At 39.6% G+C, this 19080-nt stretch overlaps 1 protein-coding gene across 4 annotated transcripts in view; it reads right to left on the reverse strand.

Annotated features, from left to right (window-relative positions):
- The window catches only part of map3k15 (mitogen-activated protein kinase kinase kinase 15), a 150248-nt gene that overhangs the window by 55487 nt on the left and 75681 nt on the right, over nucleotides 1–19080 (reverse strand). For all 4 annotated transcript variants that reach the window (XR_009511766.1, XM_059968014.1, XM_059968013.1 and 1 more), the window contains exons 11-14: nucleotides 18440–18489; nucleotides 16788–16883; nucleotides 15082–15166; nucleotides 13202–13335 (exon numbers count right to left, since the gene is read on the reverse strand). Coding sequence is in view for 3 of the 4 variants with exons in the window: in XM_059968014.1 (XP_059823997.1) it covers nucleotides 13202–13335; nucleotides 15082–15166; nucleotides 16788–16883; nucleotides 18440–18489 (365 nt within the window). In the remaining variant the exon portion in view is untranslated. The remainder of the gene's footprint in view (nucleotides 1–13201; nucleotides 13336–15081; nucleotides 15167–16787; nucleotides 16884–18439; nucleotides 18490–19080) is intronic.

The raw sequence follows: 19080 nt of genomic DNA on the forward strand, positions 1-19080 counted from the left end.
CTTGATCTGACAGCAGAGAGATTTATTGCTCCAAGACAGATTTCCAATTACCACATATGCCCCTATTGCAGATTTATTCAGCTGATGAATAAATAATTGGCCTTCCAATGTATTAGTTAAGCAGAACATATTCCATTAAATGGAATCAAATTTTTCTTTCTTTTCTTTTTCAATCTTTTTATTGAATTTCATAAATATAAAAAAATAATATAGTAATGAGTAGGTTATAAATGCATAAGACTTGAAATTGAATTAATAGTAGGATAACAATATCCTATTAAAATATCACAGAAAAACATAGTACATTATCAATCAAGTCTATAATAATTATATGAAAAAAATAAAAATAATCGTCAAAAGAAAAAGAAAAAATTATAAAAATAAAGGCAAAAAATATATATTAAGAAAAAAAATACTAAACTAAACTAACATGGGCAATAATAACAGTTTATTTGTATATGATAGTGCCAAAAACTCCGGAACTCCATACCTGAACAAGAATAAGCAGAGAGAAGGTCTGGAAGAGGCCAAATTAATTCATATGAAAATGTTGAATGAACGGTCCCCAAGTTTCTTCAAATTTAATTGATGAGTCAAAAATAGTGCTTCTAATTTTTTCCAAGCTCAGTAAAGAAATAGTTTGAGAGAACCACTGAAATGTGGTAGGAGGATTTACTTCTTTCCAATTTTGTAATATAGACCTTCTGGCCATTAATGTTACAAAAGCAATCATTCGTCTAATTGAGGGGGAAAACTGATTACCATCCTCATTTGGTATACCAAAAATTGCAGTAATAAAATGAGGTTGTAAATCGATATTCCAAATTGAGGAAATGGTAGCAAATATGTCCTTCTAATAATTATATAAGGTGGGACATGACCAAAACATGTGGGTCAATGAAGCCACATCTGAATGACATCTGTCACATTGAGGGTTAATATGAGAATAGAATCGAGCAAGCTTATCTTTAGACATATGAGCTCTATGTACAATTTTAAGTTGTATTAAAGCATGTTCAGCACATATAGAAGAAGAATTAACCATTTGTAAAAATTTTTCCCATTTTTCTATTGATATATTATATTGAAGTTCTTTTTCCCATTCTTGTTTAATTCTACCTGATATTTCTGGTTGTATCTTCATAATCATATTATAAATAAAAGCCACTAATCCCTTCTGATAGGGATTTAAGGTAAAAAATCATACCTAAAAAGTCCATTGAAGTTGAATTGGGGAAGGATGGTAGACTTTTACGTAAAAAATTTCTAATTTGTAGATATCTAAAAAAGTTAGATTTAGGCAACTCAAATTTGTTGGAAAGTTGGTCAAAAGACATCAAACTACCTTCAAAGAAGAGATCACGAAAGCATTTTATACCTTTCCTTTTCCATATGCTAAAAGCTTGATCTGTCAAAGAAGGTTTGAAAAAAAAATTAAGTAAAATAGGGCTATCAAGAACAAAGTTTTTCAGAGAAAAAAATTTACGCAATTGAAACTAAATTCGTAATGTATGTTTGACAACAGGGTTGGATATCTGTTTATTGAATTTAACTAAATCGGCAGAAAGAGAAGAACCCAGAACAGAGAATACAGAATATCCCTGTGCCTCATTGCATTCTAAATTTACCCACTGTGGGCACAATGGTGAATCCAAATCTGATTTCCAATAAATTAAGTTACGAATATTATTCGCCCAATAGTAAAATCTAAAGTTAGGTAAAGCTAAACCACCATCTTTTTTAGATTTTTGTAATTGCCTTTTACTTAACCTAGGATTTTTATTTTGCCACACAAATGAGGAAATTTTTGAGTCAATGTTATCAAAAAAAGATTTAGGAATAAAAATTGGTAAAGCTTGAAATAAATATAAAAATTTTGGTAGAATCATCATTTTAATAGAATAATCCGACCAACTAATGATAAGGATAACAGAGACCATCTTGTAGTAAGTTGTTGAATTTGATAAAGCATAGGTAAAAAATTCAATGTAAATAAATCATTATATTACTTGGTAATTTTTATACCTAAATAGATAAAGTTATCATCAACAACTTTAAATGGTATCCTTTCATTCAATAAAGTTTGCGCGTTTAAAGGGAATAAATCACTCTTATCCAAGTTTAGTTTATAACCAGAAAAACTACCAAATTGAGCCAACAAGGATAAAATAGCGGGAATAGACCTGTCAGGATCAGAAATATATAACAACAAGTCATCAGCATAAAGTGATAACTTGTATAATTTCTCATTGCGGGTAATACCAAAAATATTAGGAGATTCACGAATAGCAATGGCTAAAGGTTCTAATGCAATATTAAACAATAAAGGACTTAAGGGCCAACCTTGTCTCGTACCACGAGATAATTGAAAAAAAGAAGATCTGTAATTATTTGTAAGAACAGAAGCAACAGGTTTATGATATATTAGTTTGATCCATGATATAAAATTAGGACTAAAATTAAAATATATCAAAGTGTTAAATAAGTATACCCATTCAACTCTATCAAAAGCTTTTTCAGCATCTAGTGAAATAACACATTCTGGAATTGTGGATGATGAAGTATATATTAATCAATTTTCTAATATTAAAAAAGGAATACCAATTCCTAATAAAACCAGTTTGGTCTTCTGAAATAATCTGTGATAGTACCTTTTCTAACCTAATAGCTAAAATTTTTGTAAGAATCTTAAAGAGTCTACATTTAATAGTGATATAGGGCAATAAGATGCACATAAAGAGGGATCCTTATCTTTTTTAAGAATTAGAGAGATAGTAGCTTCATAAAAAGACTGAGGTAATCTCTTCTTAACAAATGCATCATTAAAAATTTCACATAACCAAGGGGAAAGCAAAGAAGAAAAAGTTTTTAAAAATTCTATAATATAACCATCAGGACCAGGAGCTTTCCCTGAATTCATTGATGAGATGGCCTCTCCTATTTCGGCCAAAGAGATAGGAGCATCAAACAAGCTACGATCTTCATCTGTCAGTTTGGGAATATTCAAATTGTTATAACAGTTATCCATCATGGACAGATCACCGTCAAATTCTGATTGATATAAAGATTTATAAAAATCTTGAAAAGTGTTATTGATTTCTTTATGATCAGTAGTCAGATTGCCGTCTTGTTTACGAATTTTAATAATTTGTCGCTTAGTCGAGATAGCTTTTAATTGGTTAGCTAATAATTTACCAGTTCGATCACTATGGATATAAAATTGAGCCCTGGTCCTAATTAATTGATTCTCAATTGAAGAAGTTAATAATAAGCTATGCTCCATTTGAAGCTCAACTCTCTTCTTATAAAGTTCTTTGGTAGGAGTCACGGAATAAATCTTATCAATTTCTTTAATTTTATCCACTAATAAAGCAATATCTAAATATCTTTGTTTTCTTTTACCGACGGAATATGAGATAATTTGTCCACGGATAAAAGCCTTAAAAGAGTCCCAAAGTATTCCTCTGTCAATCTCTTCTGTATAGTTTGTTGAGAAAAACAAGTCAATTTGCTGTTTTATGTAGGTGATGAATTCTGGATCTTGAAGCAAAGTAGCGTTAAGTCTCCAAGATCTATTATTATTAGAAAAGTCCGAAATCTTGAAAGATAACTTCAAAGGTGCATGATCCGAAATAGCAATAGAATCATATTTACAATCAATAACATCTGTTAATAAACGATGATCAATAAGGAAATAATCAATTCTAGAATAACTGTGATATACATGTGAAAAAAATGAAAATTCTTTATCTTTAGGGTTCAAAAACCGCCATATTTCAGTAATTCCCGAATCAACCATAAAAGAATTAATAAGTAAGGCTGATCTATTCGGAAGAATTCGAATAGGTTTAGATCTATCAATTGAAGGATTCAAACAACAATTGAAATCTCCACCCATTATCAACATATATTCATTTAGATTAGGAAGGGAAGTAAATAAACGTTTAAAGAATTCAGGGCAGTCAAAGTTTGGAGCATAAATATTAACTAGAACCACTTTTCGATTAAAAAGTGAACCAGTTATCAACAAAAATCTGCCCTGTGGATCAGAAATAATTTCTTGGTGTGTAAACGAAATTGAAGGGTCTATAAAAATAGACACACCCCTAATTTTGGCGGTAGAATTCGAGTGAAATTGTTGACCCTTCCAGAACCTAAAAAAGCTTTGATTATCCTCCCTCCTAATATGAGTCTCCTGTGCAAAAATAATATTAGCATTTAGTCTATGGAATACTTTAAATATTTTTTATGTTTAATCGGATGATTTAAACCATTAGTATTCCAGGAGATAAAGTTAATAAACTTATCCATCATGCCAATATTAATTGTGTATATCATAAAAGGTTAAAAAGACACATAACCCATAACTCAGGAAGAAGGAAAAATGATTCAGGAGCAACCGGAGAACATGACACCTCAACAATATTAATAATTTAAAGTTGGCCCATAAACTAAAAGCAAAAAAATAAAAAGCAAAAGCATGAAAGAAGATCCCTACCCCCTCCCCCAACCCCACGGAAAAAAGCCAAGCGGCAGGCGCATAAACTAACACTAATATTAGCCCCATTTTCAAGATGGCGACTTCATGAAAAGAAAGAAAAGAGAAACTATATAACACCCAGATATAAATACAGGGTTGTAAACAGAAAGAATATATATCAATCAAAATGAAAAAATAATATAAAAAAGAAAAAAATCATTAATAAAAAAAAGGATAACCATTGAAGTTTAAAATAGTGTAATATGCCTTTAAAAAAAATTCCATATTCAAATATAAGGAAATGACGTTTCAAAAACAAAGACTTATGGGAAGAAGAAACGACATTTTGAAAGGACCATATTACAAAATATAGATGTAAATTCACCAATCTTTTTTTTTTAAAAAAGGTTATCAAAATAGAATTAAAAAAGGGTTCAATAACCACTACAATATATATATATATAAAAAAAGGTTCAAAAATTCAAAACATTCATCCCATTCTCAAATACAGGCAAATAAACGCTTACGGAAAACGAAGTCTTATGGGAAGAAGAAACGACATCTAAAAAAATAAATCATTATTACAAAGTCTTAACATGTATATCTAATCCAGAGGGAAAAAAATTAATTAAGAAAAAAGAAATTATAGTAAAATTAAAAAAGCATCTGTAAATCATGATAATAAAAAAAAAACCAGGTCTACAGACCGAAATAAAAAGCTATACCACAGCTTCGTAAGTTAAAGCCTAAAACGGAATGGTGTCTTCTCTCCAAAAGTTCTTCCACCTAACACATAGTTCAAGTTGGACTAGAAGAGCGATATTCTTCAACGAATTTCTTCGCTTCTTCCGGAGTATTAAAGAAACGCTGACTGTTGTCGCTCAACGTAATTCTGAGATTCGCTGGATATCTTAAAGCTTGTTTAAGTCCAATCGAATGAACCTCCGCCATCACCGGTTTAAAAGCAATTCTCGCCCTCATTACCTCAAATGAATAGTCCTCCACAATACGAAACTTGTTGTTTCTGTGAGAAATCAGACCTTTCTGACGAGCTAATCGAATTAAAAGCTCTTTCTCCCGAGGATAATGGAGACGGACAATCACAGCTCGTGGCTTGTCTTTCGCAGCCAAAAATCTCGAAACTCTGTGGGCACGATCAATAGTAGGCTTAACCCGCAAAGCGTCCTCGCCAAAAATTTCCCACAATAAATTAGAGAAGTATTCAGTTAAGTCACCAGACTCGAGATTTTCGGGAAATCCAATAATACGCAAATTCTGTCTGCGAGACCAGTTTTCAAGATCGGTGATTTTAAACTTATACTGCTCCACTATTTTAGCGGTCGACCGTACCTTCTCCTCCAAAGTTTCGATTGTACTCAAATTTTTGAAAGACCATAGTGCCATAGAACATTACAGCACAGAAACAGGCCTTTTGGCCCTTCTTGGCTGTGCCGAACCATTTTTCTGCCTAGTCCCACTGACCTGCACCTGGGCCATATCCCTCCATACACCTCTCATCCATGTACCTGTCCAAGTTTTTCTTCAACATTAAAAGTGAGCCTGCATTTACCATTTCATCTGGCAGCTCATTCCACACTCCCCTCCCCCCACCATGTTCCCTTTAAACTTTTCTCCCTTCACCCTTAACCCATGCCCTCCGGTTTTTTTTTTCTCCCCTAGCCTCAGTGGAAAAAGCCTGCTTGCATTCACTATCTATACCCATCATAATTTTATATGCCTCTATCAAGTCACCCCTCATTCTTCTACGCTCCAGGGAATAAAGTCCTACCTATTCAACCTTACTCTGTAACTCAGTTTCTCAACATCCTTGTAAACCTTCTCTGTACTCTTTCAACCTTCCTGTAATTTGGTAACCAAAACTGCACACAGTACTCCAAATTCAGCCTCATCAATGTCTTATACAACCTCACCATAACATTCCAACTCTTATATTCAATACTGTACTTTGATTTATAAAGGCTAATGTACCAAAAGCTCTCTTTACAATCCTATCTACCTGTGATGCCACTTTTAGGGAATTATGTATCTGTATTCCCAAATCCCTCTGTTCTACTGCACTCCTCAGTGTCCTACCATTTACCTTGTATGTTCTACAAGACATATAATGTTTGCATCTATTCAATAAACTCTGGTGCCTTGGCAGTGACAGTTGCAGGTTTTTATTTTCACCATCAACCACATAAATTTTATCCAGAAAATACAATCAATTTCACATCAATGAGGTGTAGCATCAGTGAATATCGAATTCCACAGGATAACTGAATAGTTGGAGGCCACCATTCAACACCTGCTGACAGGACAAAACTGATCCATTTTAACAAGTGAAGGCATTTTCATAACACATAGCATAATTCAAAATAAAACCGCAGATGTTGGAAATCTGAAAAGGAAATAGAATCTAGAAATACTCAGCAGGGTAGGGAACATCTGTGAAAGGAGAAATAGTTAAGTTGAAACATCTGAGACTCTTTGTTAGAACCACATGGCTGCATTTGTTTGGAACCTAAAGATAGGAGAGGGAATTATTTAATTATTTCTTCCCATTGATGCTTTTTTTCAATCATTGCAATTCCCCTCCCGGACAAAAGGGCATGCTTCGAACTAAATTAGGCTACTGACCCCAATAGCTGAACAAAATTTCAAAGCTTTGACACTCAGTTATTATTGTTATTAGTTGCAGGGATTCCTTTAACTTTATGCAAAAATACAACAAATTCAAGTATAATTATCATTCATCCGTACAAGAATATAGCCAAACAAAATAGTGTTGCTCTGAGGCCAAGGTGCAACGCATAGCACAAATGAACAAATAGTACATATAGTTCCAATTTCAGAAAAACATAAAGCCACAAAGAAACAAAATAATATAGCCAGGTCCCTGAGTCCATGACTGTAGATTGATTGCAAGTTGTCCTGGTTCAGTTTGTTCTTCCACTGAGCAAACACTAGAGGGCAGCACCAATCAAACAATGGAGAGTAGCGCCAATGGGAGGGGATAGCCCCCAATCCGGTACTCATTCCTGCATGCCCACAGAGGCCCTGCTCTCTCCCACCCCACCTTGGGGTCTCCTCCCCTCCAGGACTGCGTCAGGCCTGGATGTTGCCACAACCGAGACAACGCAGCTCCCCTGCTGTCGGTTTTGCCAATGAACCAGACTTGCGGTATTCTACATTACCAATGCCAAGCAATAGGGTCTTCGGATCACAATGTTCAGGACAATCACCCGCACTGCACACCGTCCAATGGTACACAATAAGTCCAGTTGACAACACAACCACAGTACACAATAAACAAGTCACTTTGTAGTAGCTTCCCAAAAAGGATATTTTTATTAAGCAGGAAAAACAAATAATTGATATTCTGATCAGAACTGATGGGAAAGTGTTTTTAATGTATTAACTATATTATTTTACAATTGCCACTCTCTTGTGACGCGTCAAGATTTAATCAGCTCTTCAGCACACTCTGGTATAAACTCACCACCGGAAGATCAAAGCGGACAATCATCTAGATTACATCACTTAGGAACAAACATGCTACCCATGAAAATTGTGTGCTGTGCTATGTACTCTGTGTCAAACAATAATGCCCAAACTAATTTCCACCTGCAAGAAATCTCCTTTCACTTCTCCTTGGGACCAGATTGGAATATGACTCTTACTACCTATTTATATCTGCAGCCTCAGTGCCAAGTCATTATACTATTTCAAACTGACCTACAGTCGTAATGTGACACTGGTAATGTGCTGGAATACAAAATTAAAACTCAAGAGCGAACTTGATGTGACTGCAAGCCAAGGACTTCATGTTGCTCACAGCCAACCTGACTGTCACTAGAAATACTGTAACACAAACATACTGTTGTCCAGAATCCTGACCTTTTGCCTCACCCTGACACTGCTGGAGCCCCCTATATGCATAGACTTTAAGAGTTCATTGCTGCAAAAGCCATTTACTGAGTTTCTTTACCATCAATCTTCTTCCAATCAAATTCACCAGCTATCTATGCCTGGGACCTCCTGAACCCCAGTCAGATCTCTCCACCCCACTCAGCAGTGTCTTTCCCCAATGATCCTTGGAGAGAAACTATCTAAAAGAGTGACAAAGATCCACATTATAAAGTATTCAGGCAGCCTGGCTCAGCCTGAGCAACCAGACATATAACGTTCTGCAGAACTGATCTGAACCCAATATTTATAGCTGGGTCCCACTGATTTAAGTTGGTGATGCAGGCTCCGTGCAAAGCCATCCACAAGGTCAACCTCAAAAGCACTGTCGCTATTTGTAGCAGTGTGAACAATAACAACACAGAAACAAAAAGTCTGAGATAAGAACAGAACAATTTCGGCAGGTTATGCAGTATGTACATGGTTCTATGTACATATGGAAAAAGTAATTCATAACTCTAGACCCATGCTCCCAGCTCACTGAAAACAAGAGTTGAAACAGCCCTTGCAGTTGGTAGAGATAAAACTTTCACCTTATTGGAGTCAAAACCAAGATTCAGACGAGAAAAGAGCACTTACAACCCATCTCCCTTTTTGGATTTTTAATTAAAAAAGAAACTTTCTCACCTGCATCCACTTCCCTGCTCCTGTCCCTAGCTAGAAATATCCAATTAACAAGATCACTATCTATTCATCATTAATGACCATGTTCATCATTAGTAACTGTTGCTTGATTAACAGGCCAGGCAGTGTCGGCTGAGAGAAACAGATGCTTCATGTCAATGACCTTTCATCAGACATCTCTGCGTGAACCTGCTGAGCATTATTAACGCCTTCTGCTTCTCTGTCACATATCCAGGAATATGCAATAAAGTTACTGAGGTTTAGCAGAGTTGCTAAATTGGTTTATTATTGTCACATACTTGGCTACAATGAAAAACTTACCTTGCATACAATTCACACAGATCAGTTCATTACAACAGCACAGTGAGGTAGCATAAGGTAAAATAATAACAGTTATTATAAGGTGTTGCAGTTACAGAGGAAGTGCAGAGAAAGTGAAAATAAGATCCAAGAATGTGTCCATTTTATCATATTGGCAAACTGTCATCACTACCTCCTCCCATAGATGCTGTCTGGCCTGCTGAGTTCTGCCAGCATTTTGTGTTTTTATTTATTTCCAGCATCTGTAGATTCACTCGTGTTGCCTTGGTATGTACTTTCGGGCTTTTGTATCTTTGCCCAGTGTGAGGGAGGAGAAGAGAGAGTGTCTCGGAAGAGTGGGGTCTTGGATTACACTGCCTATTTTACTAAGGCAGTGAAAAGTATAGACAGGGTTCATGGAGCAGAGGCTGGTTTCTGTGTTGTGCTGAGCAAAGCTCACCTCTCTGCAGTTTCTTGTGGTTATGGGCAGAGTAGTTACGTACCAGGCCCTGATGCACCTGGAAAGGATGCTTTCTCTGGTGCATCAATAACAATTATTGGGGGTCAAAGGGGACATACCAAATTCCTTTAGCTCCCTGAGGAAGTAGAGACACTGGTGCACGTTATTAGCTGTAATACAAATGTGGCTGGACCAGGATGGACTATTGGTGTCGTTCACTCCTTGGTACCTGAAGCTCTCAACCCTCTCAGTCTCAGCACTTTTGATGTGAACAGGAGCATGCACACTGCACCCCCTTCCCGAAGACAATGAGCAATTTGCTAGGTCAAATGGGAAGAGACAGTACACTGCCTAGGGCAAGACCCTTTACAGGGTTGAGAAGCAGAGGGATCTTGCTGTCCACATTCACAGCTCCCTGAAGAGTTAATAGGGTGGTTAAGAAGGCATGTGGCATGCTTGCCCTCGTTAGTTAAGGCATTGAGTTTAGAAGTCAAAAAGTTATGTTGCAGCTTTATAAAACTCTAGTTAGGCTGCACACAGTTCTGGTTGCCCCATTAGGCTTTCGGGAGGGTACAGAAGAGGTTTACCAGAATGCTGCCTGGATCAGAGAGCATGAACTATTAGAAGAAGTTGGAGAAACTTGGGTTGTTTTCTCTGGAGCAGTGAGGCTGAGGGTAGATCTGACAAAGGTGTGGTGAACTACATATACCTGTCTGGACACGCCCCCCTGCTGACTGCTCCTGTGGCTCCTCCCACTGACCCCGGGATAAAGGCGATGGGGGCCTGAGCCCAGCCTCTCAGTCTCCAGGATGTAGCATGGTGGTCAATTACTGCTTGTTCTTTCTTCCAGCCAATAAAAGCCTATATCTCGCCTCATGTCTCAGGGAGTTATTGATGGTGCATCAATAGGTCTACAAGATTTCAAGAGGCATAGATACAGTAAGCAGACAGTATCTTTTTCCCAGGGATGAAATGTCTAATATAAGAGGGTATGCATTTAAAGTAAGATGGGGTAATTTCAAAGGAGATGTGAGGGGTAGAGTTTTTTTTAATACACAGAGTGTGGGGGTGCCTGGAATGTTCTGCTTTAGATGGTGGTAGAGATACATCAGAGACTTTTAAGAGATGTTTAGAGAGGCACATGAATGTGAAGAAAATGGAAGGATATGGACATTGTGTATGCAGAGGGAATTAGTTTAGCTGGCCTGTTGATGACTAATTTAATTGGTTCGGGACAACATTGTGTGCCGAAAGACCTGTTCCTGTGATGTACTGTTCTACATATTATGTGCTAATGGCTCTTTTGTTTTGTTGAAACTGAAGAACAGATTGTTGTCATGACACTGTTTTTAAGCTTTCTAAAAACATACAGAGGCATCCACTCTGATTCTGTTATTTGAGGTACAGCACAGTATGTTGGATATCATCTGCAAACTTGCAGATGAAGTTAATTGAAGCAGAATCTGGCCACACAGTCATGAGTACATGGGGGGTAGAGTAGGCTCTGCCCTCAGTGGCATCAGTGCTGACAATAATTGTGGTAGAGGTGTTGCTGCCAATCCTTACTGATCATGGTCTGTTGGTCAGGATGTCAAAGATCCAGTTGAAAAATGAAGTGTGGAATCCCTGTTCTTGGATGAACTTGTTTAACGTTATAGTATTGAAAGTGGAGCTATCATCAATGAACAATAGCGTAACATAGGCACCCTTACTGTTCAGATACTCCAGTGATGGGAGTGAGGCCAGGGAAATGGTGTCTGTTTCTGCAGTAGGTGAAACTCAGTGGCTCGAGGTTGTCTGGAAGGGTGGAGTTAATACATGCCATGATCAGCCTCTCAAATGACTTCGTAATGGTGGACATCAGAACCACCATGTGGTAGTCATTTAGGCACGACGCCTTGTGTATCTTAGGTACCGGAATCTTCTTAAAGCAGGTGGAAATCTCAGACTGAAGCAGGGAAAGGTTAGAAATGTCTGCAAACAGCCCTGCCTGCTTATCAACATAGGATCTAAGGACACAGTCAAGGACCCAATCTGGGCCCAATGCTTCCAGCAGGTTCACTCTCCAGATCCTACATCTACAACAGTGGCTGTGGGTTCAAATTGGAGGCTGTCAGAGCTAATGGTGACAGACTAGTCCCCTTTTGTTTAAAAGGTTCATTAAATGAATTAAGCTATATGGAGTGTGCGAGGCTGCAGCCTCTTTTTGCGTATCTGCAAGGGCTGTTTCTCACCTTCTCGTTACACTTTAGCTATTCATATACGGTCATCCAGTAAGGAGGGGTCATGGAGGGATGAGGATGTCCCTGTCAACTTGCTCCTGGGCCTGGTGAAATCGGGCATCCACGAGTCCTGGAAATGGGTGGTGGATAGGTCTGCCCAGGCAGACAGCCTGGCAATATTTAGGGGGTATGCTCGTGTCTGGGTAACCACTGAGAGGGAACATGTGCCATCCACGGCACCACAGAGGCGTTCCAGGACCATTGGGCTCTGCGGGGGAGTAGTGCCATCATTGACAGGGATGGAAACATTTTTGTTTAATGTCATTTGTCTAGTAGTCATGTAGTAATTGTGTTAGTCACTGGTTTGTATATATTGTTGCACTGAATTTGTAATAAATATATTTTGTAAAAAAGAAAAGCTCATTGGGAAGGCATGTTGTTGGGACTTCATCCTGGTTCCCCAACAGAGCATGTAAGCCCTGTTGCAATTAATAGCTCATCTGTTACTCGAATTTGGACTGGTGTTGTTTTTTGACATCCCGATAGTTAGGTTAATTTACCAAAACCTATTCCATCAAGCAATCTAGAATTCAAAGTCCACAACTGTACCATGAAGTTTGACAAAGCAGTAAAATGCTTATAGTGAAATTGCAATTTATGGTGCAAAATACTGAAACAAAAGTTATCCAAAATCATTGTGAAAGGAAATGAGATTTATGGGAATATTTTTTCAAGGTTTCTAATGACAATTCTTCACAATTACATATCTTTAATGTGTTAGAACGTTACGTAAAATTTAGCACAGTTGTACACACCGTATCACTTTTCAATTAGAAAGAACACAATTAATATTATAGAAAAATATCACTATTGTAAAGCAGAATATTAACTGACTCAGTAATGCAGTGATTTCACCTGACTGTCATTAATTACTATCATGGAACCCACTGTGGGATGTTTTGGCAAAACGCCAAAGGGCCAAATGATTGCTTCTGTTTTTATCATCCCATGATATGTAGATACTTTCAGTGTATGCAAAAGTAACTCTGATACTTATCAACAAAAAAAGGAAGCAAGTACTATTTTCCACTGAATGATATAGGTGCTGACCCTGGACCAATATGAAACTGGCTGCCTAACACTCACCTACTATCCTTCTCTGGTATTTCTTTGATGGCTATTCTCACTTGATTGCTGAGATCCCGCCCGGCGTAGACCACTCCATATGTTCCTCTTCCTAACACCACCCGTTCTTCAGAATCTTCGTACTCGTACTCATACTGGAACATAAGGGAAGGGAGGAGATAATTAATCTTTAGCCATATACTGGAATGACTGGTTCCAGTCTCGATACAAACACCCAAAATAAACATATTCCAGCTCTTCCATCCAGGCTGCATTGGGGGAGCACTGCACTGTTGTAAGTATGATCTTTTTTATCCAATTATGCTATGAGAAAACAGAAACTGCAAGATTGAATAAATGAATGTGGCCTCCATTAGTCAGAGTTGACCATGGATGCTGCACCTTAACTGTCTAGATATGCAACTCTGGGCAGTACAGGATGTAGAGCAAACTGTTGCCCATGTAGCAGACTCCCCCATCTATAGATTGATGAACCCAAAGGAACGGCAGAGCCCGATACAGTTTCTTACCAGCGGTGTCACAGGAGTTGGCAATCAGCATTGAACTCAACATAGAATTGCCTTAGGGACTCCAGCTCTGGATTTTTCCCTCAGGGTTTACTCCCAAAGCTTTCCCCATGAGCGTGTACAGCTGCAAGGCAGCAGAGGTTTGAGATCAGAGCTTTCCTTCTCCAAGATGAGCTGCCAACCATGGCTGACAAGCCCCATCTGCCCAAAGCAACTTGTTTTAAGGCACTGGTAACCCGCCTTTGCCCATTCTCCTGTCAGTAGACACAGTTCTGTCAGACTTAGTAACTAGGCCACATATGAAGAACCTGGACATGGTTGTCAAAGTCTATTTGAGTCATATGCCATTTTAAGCAGTCAATAGGTAGTGGGAGCTTCCCCACTACCACTCCCAGCTATCAATACCAACCTTCGGGAACTAACTGATAGACTGAGCTCTGACTAATATTTATTCTTCAACATCATATCAAGAACAAATTATTTTATTGTTTAAAAAACATTAATTATATTTGGTTTTATGTACCACAGAGATGCAAGTAAACAAAATTTAAGTGCTTGCATTGATTCTGGGCATGCGAAGGCACAGGGCTTTGATTCTGCTCAAACCTGCTGGAAAACTCCGTATTATAAGAGGAGGCCCCCCATCAGACAACTGTGTTACATAGCTTGTCTGGGGTGGCCTCAGTAAGTCCTTTTGCTAAAATTATTTGGAGGTCTTCTGGGGTTCAGCTCGAAGATCAGACTTGGACTGCAAGATGGTAATATGCAGCCATCACTTGAAAATGAAATTAATCACCGGTTTGTTTTAATATACCAGCAAACCAGGATAACCCAGGTTATAGTTCAGGAAACTTTATCACAGGAGATTCCCATCTGCAGCATCGTTCTTCTCCTTCTTTGGTGCAGGGGGAGGGCTGTGATTGAGAATGGAAAGATCCTGGTTTAACCTGCAGATCTCACAAGCAATGTGCTCAGAACATCACACTTTTGGGACAATGGACTATCTGTAAGCCAGAGGTCAAATGACAATTGCACAAACATTATGTTTATTATAGCATTTTGCAGTCAAGATGAGATTAGTTATCAAGAAACAAACAGCCACACACTCCATCTGCCTTTGACTTCTTTCCACATTTTTGCCGGAACAATTACAACTCCAGTGGCCACACCTAACTTCAATTTCTTCACCTCTATTAATTTTTTTTTTCTCCTGAACTCCAATGAAGTCTCGGGGAGATCCAGTGTAGATGTAACCCTCTGACTTACACAAGTGTCCTGAAAGCCCCTCGTGTGAATTCAGTGGGAAACATGGTTGAGAGCATCACGTGCTGGCTCTTGTATACACAGCACAGCCAGAGTGAAGAACCATCATACCTCCAGTGTCTCTCCCTCAGCATCAACCTCCAGTTCGGCACTGCTTGTCGCTTTGTCGTTGATTTCCTTTACCAAGCGGCAAAACCTGCAAAAGATTTACAGAACTACGTAGGGCAGGTGTGAGCAAGTTTTAAGAAAACTCAGGTAAATAAAAGACGTGGTCCAAAAGAAAAAAAAACAGAAGCAGAATGGCTCAACAGGTCTTCTTGCTGCACTCTTCTTGGTATCAGACTGGAGGCATCCTGTGCCAGACTGGGCTGCATGAAACATTAGTAGCCTAATTCCACCTCCTGAACGTGATATGCTCCCCACAGTCTCTGAGGATGAAATGGAAAAGGAAATAGAGAAGAACCTATTTCGTCCTGGAGTGCAGCAAGGACAGAGGGTAATGGTAAATTGGTTTATTTTTGCCCTATGTGCTGAGGTACAGTGAAAAACTTTGTTTTGTGTGCTATGTATAAAGATAATTTCATCTAGAACTTCACACTGAGGTAGTACAAGGGAAAGCAATAACAGAATGTGGCACTCATGGAGAAAGTGCAGCTCAGGCAGCCAATAAGGTGTAAGGTCATAACAAGGTGAGAGCACGTTCACCTTACTGATGAAAGCTGTCCCTGTGCCTGATGGTACGTGCTCTCAGGCTTTTATAACTTCTGCCCGTGGGAGGGGGAGAAGTGGAGAATGCTAGGGGTGAGTGGGGTTTTGATTAAGCTGGCTGCTTTACCAAGGCAGTGAGAACTTTAGACAGAGTCAGTGGAAGAGAGGCAGGTTTTCATGATGTGCTGAGCTGTGTCCACAACTCTCTGCAGTTTCTTACGGGTCACGGGCAGAGCAGTTGCCATACCAAGCCATCTGGATAGGATACTTTCCTTTGGCACCGCGATAACAATTGATGAGGGTTAAATTGTCCATACCAAATTTCTCGAGCCGCCCAAAGAAGAAAAAGCACCGGGTGAGCTTTGATGGTCAAGGTAACTATTCGGGTAGACCGAGGGGGGGGGGGGGCGCTATTAGTGCCACTTACTCCTTACAGCTTGAAGCTCTCAACCTTCTTGATCTCAGCGCCATTGAGGTAAACAGGAGCGTGTGCACTGCCAAGCTAAAATTAGAGTTAAAATGTTTGGCAGAGATGCTCGGAAATATTCCTTCTTGTAGGGAGCAATGGAAATCTTGAACAGCGCACAAATGTGACTGGGGACCAACTATAAATTTCATTCTCACTCAACAGTGAAACAGAGTGAAGGAGCTGTGTTGAAAGGAGACAGAGAAGACTAGTGAGAGAGGTCAGAGCGATGGGGGCAAAAAGATAGTCAAAACTTCATGTTGAGAGCCCACTTCAGGAACAATGGGCAGCATAAAGAACTAAGGGAGAAGTATAAGGTTGGTCGGGGGGGGGGGGGGAGTGGAGGGGAGGCTGGCAGGTGATAGGTGAAACCAAGTGAGGTGGAGATGGATCCACTGGAATGGAGAGAGGGGGACGGGGGAGGGGGAAGAGGGGGAAGGGAGAGGGGGGAGGAGGGGGAGGTTAAAGAGAGAGAGAGTTGGGGGGAGGGGGAGGGATAATGAAGGAACCAGACACCCTATGTTCCAGAGGGGAGACTAGGGACATCTCACTGGAAATTTCTATGCCCTTGAAGAAACTCTATGACCAGCTGGAATGGTTCCTTCAAGGGCAGAAGCTATCCTCTCAAGCTTGGATAACTCACCTGCTGCACTGTGCCTCAGTGGAGAAATAGATCTGAAAATCATCAGAGTTGTGATAGACGTAGAGGAAGCAGCAGCGTTCATCACATTTCGAAATGCTGGAATGAAGACAGACAGGAATGCATGTCAGGGTTCTTGCCACATACCACCAGAGACGGCACTGTTCTACTGGAGGGCACGAGGGAGAACAGCAAGGAGAACATCCACCCTCTAAAACTGCTTAAGAGCCAGCGAGCCAGATCCGGTGCTGTCAATGTGGAGTTCACATCAACTGTCAACAGCTCTTACAGTAATCCTAGATTTGTTTATCTGAAGGAACTCAGCAGGTTGGAGGGAAATGGACAGTTGTCACTTTGGGCTGAGATGCTTCACCAGGACTGGGAGGGAAGGGAGAGGAAGCCAGAATAAGAAGGTAGGGGAGGGGGTGGGGCACAAGTTGGTAGGTGAAAAGTGAGTCTAGGCAAGAGAGGGAGGTAGGAAGGTTAGAGCAGGGGCAATGAAAGAGAATTATGTGTAAAGCTGGAAAGTGATAGTCGGAAGAGGCAAAAGGCTGAAGAAGAAAGAATCAAAGAGGAGAGGGTATTAGACCATGGAATAACGGAAGCTGACGGAGAACCAGAGGGAGTGATGAGCAGGAGAGGTAAGGGGACCACTGGGATTGGGGAAAACAAAGGTGGGGGAGAGAAAGGAAAACAGAGGTAGTATTTACCAGAAGTTATAGAAATCTATTGGGGATGTGAGGACATGGCAGTGAACAGAATGTTATTGCAGGTAGCAATCCCTTCCTAGTGCACGTATTTGATGATAGGCCTTACTGGTGCCTGCAGGCTGATGGGTCCTCAGGTAAACAACTTGGTAGTCTTTCTTGTCTTGGAATTACTTTTCAACAGCCATCATTCTCAACAGGTTTGTTTTCAAAATGTTTTATTCTACATACTACACTTCTTTTATTCAGACCCTTACACTGTGGGAGTTGCCAGTCCCTAAGGCATCTTGCCTTTACTGCAAGCATTGCCTATTAAACATAGAAAACCTACAGCACAATACAGGCCCTTCAGCCCACAAAGTTGTGCCGAACATGTCCCTACCATAGAAATTTCTGGGCTTACCTATAAGCCCTCTATTTTTCTAAGCTCCATGTACCTACCTAAAAGCCTCTTAAAAGACCCTATCGTATCCGCCTCCACCACCATTGCCAGCAGCCCATTCCTTGCACTCACCACCCTCTGAGTAAAAAACTTACCCCTTACATCTCTGTACCTACTCCCCAGCACCTTAAACCTGTGTCCTCTTGTGGCAACCATTTCAGCCCTGGGAAAAAGCCTCTGACTATCCACACGATCAATGCCTCTCATCATCTTGTACACCTCTATCAGGTCACCTCTCATCCTCCTTCGCTCCAAAAAGGCCAAGTTCACTCAACCTGTCTTCATAAGGCATGCTCCCCAATCCAGGCAACGTCCTTGTACGTCTCCTCTGCACCCTTTCTATGGTTTCCATGTCCTTCCTGTAGTGAGGCGACCAGAACTGAGCACAGTAAAATGTACACTATACACGTGCACATATAACTTTGTATGCATTCACTTTCTAAAGCAAGGCCAACTGCTGGTTTTTGCTTTTATGTGCTTACTGGAGCTATATCACATACACTCACCTTATTCCTTTGATTGAGGAGGATGTAAAATTCCATTCATAAATCCCCTTCTGTTAGGAGGATAACAATATTTATGTTAGTTAAACCAAACAATGAGGCAACACCACTTTCACTACCAATTGCCTACTCAAAGCATATCCAGTAGTATGCCATTGGCCCTCGATCTGGTTCACTGATTCACCAAATCAGATCTGAAACATCCAAACGACCCAACTTCAATTGCACATTACAATGTCAGAGTGGTTCACTAGTGCTATCAGTACATTTAGTGGGGCTGTTTTTGATGACAGTGAGTTGACTTTTAATACAAAGAGATCTTCTGTCAAAACTCCCGAAGTCAAAAAGAAACTATTGATTGCATCTTGGACCTTGGGAATTAAACTCCAATAAATTTCATCAATCCTCTCCTAGATGAGCTACCAGATTGTTAGATGTTTTGTGGAACAGGTTAATTTTTTAACCAAGAGACAGCCAAATTGCAGTACATTCAATGACATGCTCACACCTGAAAGACAATTATTTCAAAAACAAACTACAGCTCAGATGGATGGTTAAGTATTGCTGCAGATCCACAACCCTGTGGGTTTTTCTGTTGTCTCTCCAGTGAACAATACCTTTCAATTCACATCTCCTCAGAAGGG

Source organism: Hypanus sabinus, chromosome 4 (genome assembly GCF_030144855.1).
Source record: "Hypanus sabinus isolate sHypSab1 chromosome 4, sHypSab1.hap1, whole genome shotgun sequence".
NCBI lineage: Eukaryota > Metazoa > Chordata > Chondrichthyes > Myliobatiformes > Dasyatidae > Hypanus > Hypanus sabinus.